The 7,313-nt window shown below is 37.3% G+C and overlaps 1 protein-coding gene across 1 annotated transcript; it reads right to left on the bottom strand.

Annotated features, from left to right (window-relative positions):
- Positions 1-405: 405 nt before the first annotated feature.
- On the bottom strand, positions 406-1,273 carry LOC118356919 (PDZ domain-containing protein 11-like). The gene has a single exon (XM_035727281.1). It carries the CDS (start codon positions 1,247-1,249, stop codon positions 827-829), a length of 423 nt encoding a protein of 140 aa, XP_035583174.1. The 5' UTR covers positions 1,250-1,273; the 3' UTR covers positions 406-826.
- Between the last annotated feature and the right edge of the window lie 6,040 nt (positions 1,274-7,313).

Here is a 7,313-nt window from a genome sequence, read left to right as displayed (position 1 = left end):
CTGAAATCAAGAGTTGGATACGTAACCAACTGAGCCACCCAGGCACCCCAAATTTTATGTATTTTTAAAAGTTCCTAAATAATTGCCCCAGATATATTTATTAAATATTGTAACATTTTCATTGATATAATAAACACTTGTGTTAAATATTAAGTTCTTATATGTAAGCAGGGTGATCTATTCAAAAACTTATCTGCCATTTTTTTCTTTTTTTTTTTTTTTTTCCTCAGCATTGCCTTTTACTATTTTGGGGGAGAGAGGATAGGAGGGAGTCGGGGGGGGGCACTCCCAAGGAGTCTCCAGAGCGATTTGAGACTGGTAGTACAACGAAGGGATGAGATGGAAGGCCCCCAGGATCCTTTTTGCTATTGATTTCTAGACTCTGATGAACATATGACACGTGTGTAATTGGCTAGCACATGGTATTCAATAAACGTCAGTTGCCTCAAGATTCTTTTTTCTATTGATTTCTAGACTCTGATGAACATGATATGACACGTGTGTAGTTGTCTAGCACGTGATATTCAATAAATGTCAGTTGCCTTTTCTAGCTGCGCTCTCCACAGGCTATACCTAGGTATCTCCATCCTTCCTGTTTGAGGGAATGAATGAAGCTCACCTACAGAACGAGGGAACAAGGAGTACAGTACAGTTTGGGTAATGCAGCTGGCTAGCTGGCTCGGTGGCAGGGCCTCACTGTATCCCCATCCTCCCCGCGCCACTCTGCCAGGGTGGGGCCGAGAGTTGAGGTTCCCAAGAGGCTGCCCTGAGGCCTAACCAGCTTGTCCTAGAAGATTCCCTGTGGAGGGCTATGGGCTGCAACTCTCTAGTGTACAGTCCTCTCTTTTTGACGATGATAATTGTAGGGAAAGAAGCGGACACGCATGCTGATTTCGCGGGCTGTCTTCAGGATCTCAACAGCCTTGCTGTGCTCAATGTCTTGGAAATCCACATCATTCACAGCTAGGACTTGGTCCCCTTCCTGAAGTCCTGCCTGATGTGCATCCGAGTCGGGAATCACCTTGGAGATAAAGATGCCTAGCTGGGAGGCCTTTCCTCCTCGGATATTAAATCCCAACTGAGCTCCAGGGGGTTTCTTCAGTGTGACAATTCGGGGCAGAAACTGGGTCAACTCATTGTTGTAGTCTGGGTGATATACTCTCTCATGAGGTGGGATCCATGCCGGGGGATTCTCATAGGCAGGCAGGAAGACCACGGGGTAGTCATCATAAGGAATCCGGCTGTCCATCTCCAGCAAGGCTCGCCAATTCAGTCTGGAAGCCGGAAGCGGATGCCCATTTTTTTCTTTCTTTCCTTCTCTTGTTCTTTGATTTCTTAACACTCTGGTTTAATCATTATGCAATGGCAAATTCTCCTTCCTCTAATGCTTTCCTTCAAAATTCTTTTATTTACTATTAACTGTATTTGTTTTATATTTTATTTGTTATTGGTCCAGGTTGAATTTAGAATAAACAAGTTCCATGATATTATCATTGATTTCCTCCTATGTGCAAGGCATGAGCTGGACTAACATGCCAGTCTTCTCAAGACCTGTCGTTTAGTCTGGAAGACAGGAAGTACCACAATAAACAGGTACACAGAATTACAAATCAGGAAGTTCAGTGAAACATACAACCAAGGTGTTTTGATAAAGAATAATGGCGTCAGGGCAAAGGATGGGGAGACAGGCCTCAGAATGGTATTTACCCTTAAGCTGGAAACTGGTGAGTGAGTGCATGCTGCCCTTACAAGGATATGGAGGGAGAGCATTCTAGACATGGGATTAGGAAAGGCTAAGCCCTAGGGTGGCTAGGTGGCTCAGCTGGTTAAGCTACTGCCTTTGGCTCAGGTCATGATCCTGAACTCCCAGGATGGAGTCCTGTATCAGGCTCCCTGCTCAGCGGGGAGTCGGCTTCTCCCTCTGACCCTCCCCCTTCTCATGCTCTCTCTCGAATAAATAAATAAAATCTTAAAAAAAAAAGGGCAAAGCCCTAAAGTACAAAAGAGCTCAGTGAATTGAAGAAACAGATAGAAGAGGTAGGAGGGGTCAGCAGAACTAGACATCAGAGCCTCATCGGCAATGACAAGGGCTTTGGATTTACTCTAATGGCATTGAGACGGTATTGAGTTTTTAAACAAAGGTGTAACAATTTACATTGACATTTTTAAAAGATGACATTTAGATTGCAGCTGCAGGTAGAATAGAAGCAAGGAGATAAATTAAGAGATGGTTTCTGGAATATTGGAGATGGACCTGAGAAAAGTAGAGGGATTCAGGGTATATTTAGAGGTAGAAATACAAAATGCAATAAAATGTGGTAGACAGCAGATGGGAGGTGAGCGAGAAGAAATCTAAGATGATTCCTCGGTTTCTTGGTTACATAAATGAGTAGACAGACATGCCACTTACAGAGATGGTACTCTAGAAGTAGGATCCATTTTAGGTGGAAAAACAAGAGTTAAGTTTTGATTCATGAGACATCCAAGTGAAAATGTCCAATGAGAAGTTGGCTGTATAAAAAGAGAGGTCAGGACTGTAAGTATACTCTTGGGACTCATTAGCATATAAAATGTCCTTAAAAGCCAAAGAAGTGGATGAGATCTTTGAGGCTTAGGGAAAAATGTATATTGAATTAATGTATAATGAATTGGTTTATTTATAACTTCAAACTTACCATCTAGGAACATCTTATATCTATTCATATATTCATACCTTTTATTTTATGAATAAAATTTTGTGGTGTGTGCTATGTAGCTTTCTACATTTCTTATCAATTTTATTCCCAAGTATTTTAACATTATAAAATGGAAGTTTTTCATTATATTTCCACAGTTATTATTTGTGAATTACAAAGCTATGTAAAATTTTACTTTCGTTGGATATTTAAATTTTTTTAAAACTCATCATTAAGCCTGGTGGGGTTTCTTCCTACTTTCTTGGGCCATGGAGGTTGATAATCACATTCTATCCACACAAAAATACGTTCTCATCCTTTCTAACGGTCACACTATTCATTACTGTTTCTTTTTTGTCCTAGCTCTCTCTTACAGAATGAATTAGAAATATTAATTTAAATAGTATTCTTATTTTAAATGCAAGTTCAATTGTAATGTATTTTCAGTATGATGTTGTTTTAAGATGCATATTTGTATGTGTGTATTTGCATGTGTGTACATGCACAAGTGTGTACATGTGTGTATGTAAATTTTTGTCATAAAGCCCTACTTGGTCATGGGGAATATTTTATATTTTGTTGAAAGCTTTAGCTAGTATTTTGATTTATTTCAGATTTTTACATCGGTATTAATGAGTTATATGTATTTAGCTTTTGGGTGTTATTTTTTTGGTCAAGTTTTTATATGAGAGTCATAGTCGTTTCATAAAATGTAAGGAAAAGGACTTAGGCAGGGGGTGTTCTTTTTAATTTGCAATATCTTTTTAAACTATTTTATTCTTACCATCTTTATTCAACTATTTCCTAACATTGTTTGGTAGACTAAGGGCCTTGAGAAAAGAAAATGTGTCTGTGTTCACTATTGCATGCCCATTGCCAAATACACATGTGGAATACAGTAAGGGCTCAACAAATATTTGATGAGTGAATGAGCAGTTTTCTCTCAGTCTAGTCTCAGACCAAACTCACATAGTTGTTTCTCAACCTAGAATGCAGGGATTTTTGGATTCTCTTCTTCTTTATAGTCTATTCAGGACTTAACAGCCCAAATTATTCTTTTAATCTTTGAGTTAGATCCTATCATTCCTGTGGTCACAATCTTCTGATGTTTTCCCATCTAACGCAGTGTAAAACCAGTGAACTCTGAATCACCTCTAAGGCTCTGTGATCTGAAATCTCGGCTTTTCTGTGGCTTCATTTTTCTTTTCCTAATTTATTCCAATCCAGCTACACGGCCCTCCTTGTTGCTCCTGAACACACCAAGTACATTCCCACCTCAGGGGATTTACTTGCTGTCCCCCCTGCTCAGGACACTTTTCCCATAAATGGCCACATGGCTCACCCCCTTACCTACTCCACTTCTTTGCCTGAAGGTCATATTACCAAAGAATCTTCCCTGATCAGCCTATTTAAAATACCCATGTAAAACCTCATCTCCCTCTTTGCTTCCCTGCTTTGCTTTTTCCTCTGTGTTCATCATCTTCTGCAATACTTTACATTTGCTTGTTAATGGCCTTATTTTGTGTCATCCTTAGAAGAATATTAGCTTTTCTTTTTTTTTTTTTGAAGATTTTATTTATTTATTCATAAGAGACAGAGACAGAGAGAGGCAGAGGGAGAAGCAGGCTCTCTGCTGAGCAGGAAGCCCAATGCGGGACTCGATCCCAGGACCCTGGGATCATGACTTGAGCCAAAGGCAGACGATTAACCATCTGAGCCACCCAGGCGCCCGAGTATCAGCTTTTCAAGGACAGGAATTTTAGTCTTTATTATTTATAGCGGGACCCCAAATTGCCAGTAACAACGCTTGGCACGGAGTTGGTACTTTATAAAAAATGGTTGAATGAATAAGTGATCTGCTCTCTTTACTTGGAAACTGGAGCTAACAGTACCTATCCTGCAGTTTTCCTGTGTGCATCAGTGATAATGCATAGAAAGCTGTTAGCTCGGCACATAGTAGTTGCTTAGCAAATTATAGCTTTGAAACTTTTTATAATAAGGTTAAAAACCTAGAACACACCCTGTTTCTTTTAATTCTCCAAACATTTATGGAGAAATAACCTGTTATGTACAAGGTAACATATGTGCAGGATATAAAAGTAGAGAAGGTGTAGTCTTTATTCTTACAGATGCAACCAGATAAACATGGGGACTATTTGGCATGCTCAGGTACCCCAAATTCTTGCATGAATCATAATTAGATTCCTAGAGTGACTCTAAATATCTCAAGGGCTGATAGGAAGCCTTTTCAATAACAAATAGGAAATTCACTTATAAATTCCTCCTCTGCAAATATTAGAAGCCTCCAAACACAACATAGAAAAAATATAATGAGCACCAGTGTAATTTAGAACTGACTTTTATCAAACCTTAACATTTGATATGTTTGATTCCAAATATTTGATCCAAATAGATCTCCTAATAGATTTAATATTACATGTTATTCAATACTTCCATTCTATTCTCCCTTCTTTTTCTCACCATACGTAATCCTGAATTTGTTGTTTTTTATTATTGCGAGTTTATTTTTTTTAACTTATACAACTACTAAATCCTGGATATAAATCACAGATATGGTTTCCTTCACTTTCAGATTCATATTAAAATAAAACAAAACAAATATAGAATTAAAATTCTATTTAAAATTCTATTTCATTTAAAATTCTCAATGTCTACCTTCTCTTGAAAAATCAGGACACCTGGCCAATCTTTTGGATTGGCCACATTTCTGGATCAGGCAGCCAGTTGGAACTGGGAGGGGGCCTATCCTCATCGGCACGGTTGTATTTAATGTCTACTAAGCGGCTTCACGACTATTTCTTTCGTTTATATTTATCAGGCCTCTATGGGTATTTGCATTTGTAATTTCTGTTCTCTGCACTTTAACCCATATAAAATAGTTTCCTTCTTATTTATCTCCTGCTTCATTTCTATGTCAATTTATTTTGTCATGCGTTTCTGCTTTGAATTTTTGTTTAAAAGATGGAAGCAAAATGTGTACTTTCCCTTTCACATTGTCACCAGTGACTAGTTGATCTAACTTCACAAGCAGTGGGCCTATTTTCCCACACTTTTATTGAGCTGAATTCAGTGAGTAATAACTCTTTTCTTTCCCTTGGCATTTCCTTTTTAATGGAATTGATGTTATTTAGAGTTAGAAGTCTACACTAACTTTGTCATCTCTTAAAATTTCCCTTTTAAATTATTACACTAAATCCATAGGGATTATAATCCCATATAATCTATAGTTTGCTGATCTGGTATATATTTTATTCCATCTTTGTCATTAAAATAAAATCTGAAGCCAGGATCGGGTAATGAGTTAAGGGAAAGATGCATGATTTCATACTGCCAGGCCTGTGTGGAGAAACTTAAGTCCAATAACAAAGAATTATACATTTTAATTATTCATTTTACTTTGAGAATAGTTAATGAACATCTGGGAAAGTATGATACTCTTAATTTATGATAATGTCTGCTATAAATTCTACACTGTTTATTGAATATTAAGGACAGATAAATGGAAGGTTGGGAAAAATATCCACATGTGCATTTTCCTAATACACTGTACCTGTAACATTTTCTTTCTGGAGCATCAGACTATCCCAGGCAAATGTATTTACTTGGCAGCAAACCAAGAAATCACTCTGCTGATTTTATTCCCCTGTAGAACCGTATACAGGTTCTTTTCAGCTTCACAATTCAATCGCAGCAGTTGCAAATTCTCCAATAACTCATCATGGCCATGAAAAATAGTATCCCACATTGTGATTTTCACATTTCTTCGAAAGGCAAGTACATTCCTGATCCAGCCCCTAGGTCCTAGTGTACAAATTTTTAATTTTTGCTTTCACAATTTTAGTTTTAGGTAACCTTTGCTGGGTGGAATTGTATAATTTTTCATTAGCTTTTATTTGATAAAATAAAATTTTATCAAATAAATAAAATAAAATATACATTTGATACACATAAAGAAAGAGGATGAATTGCCATAAATAAATTAAAACAGAAAAATAAGAAAACATACCAAGGTGATTTTAGATTCTCTTTAGTTTCTTTGAAAAAAGGAGGCCTTAATTCCACTAAGTGTTCTTGATGACATTACATGTGTCTCTCTGCTCTTAATGAGGGGCTTGTAGCCATTAGCAGCAGACTTGTCTGACAGAGCAAAAATGCCTCTGTCGAGGTAGTTTTGCTTTCTGTCCTGAAATATTTCCTTAAAATTCTACATTTGAATGAAAAAATACGCCTTTTAGAAGTGTATACCAGAATGTGACTTCTGTCAAGAATTGAGGGCCATCTTGCTTTGTGTTACATAGCGAATTAATGTGTTCCAGAATACAGGTCACTCCATGAAGTGTGGTCATATAAAACATATAATGTACATTTTAGTAAAGTTATGCTACTTTCATTATCACACTAATTTTATGGCATTACAAGGACATAAAGAGTCAAACTGAATATTAAAACTCAGTGCACCCTCAAAGGAAAGATACACACCAACTTTGTTTTAAAAGAAACAGTATTTATTAAGAAATTATATGCTGAGTTCTCCTACAGTCTGTGAAGATGGTTTCTTCCATTTCCACAGCACAAGACAACAGCAAAGAGCATCTGGAAAACACTTGCAATGCTTGG

The sequence above is a fragment of the Zalophus californianus genome, chromosome 4, assembly GCF_009762305.2.
Source record: "Zalophus californianus isolate mZalCal1 chromosome 4, mZalCal1.pri.v2, whole genome shotgun sequence".
NCBI lineage: Eukaryota > Metazoa > Chordata > Mammalia > Carnivora > Otariidae > Zalophus > Zalophus californianus.
This window is presented reverse-complemented; position numbering and strand designations above follow the sequence as displayed.

What these genes read in the sequence shown, in the direction of transcription:
- LOC118356919 (XM_035727281.1), bottom strand. Translation starts at nt 1,249, where the DNA reads ATGGACAGCCGGATTCCTTATGATGACTACCCCGTGGTCTTCCTGCCT.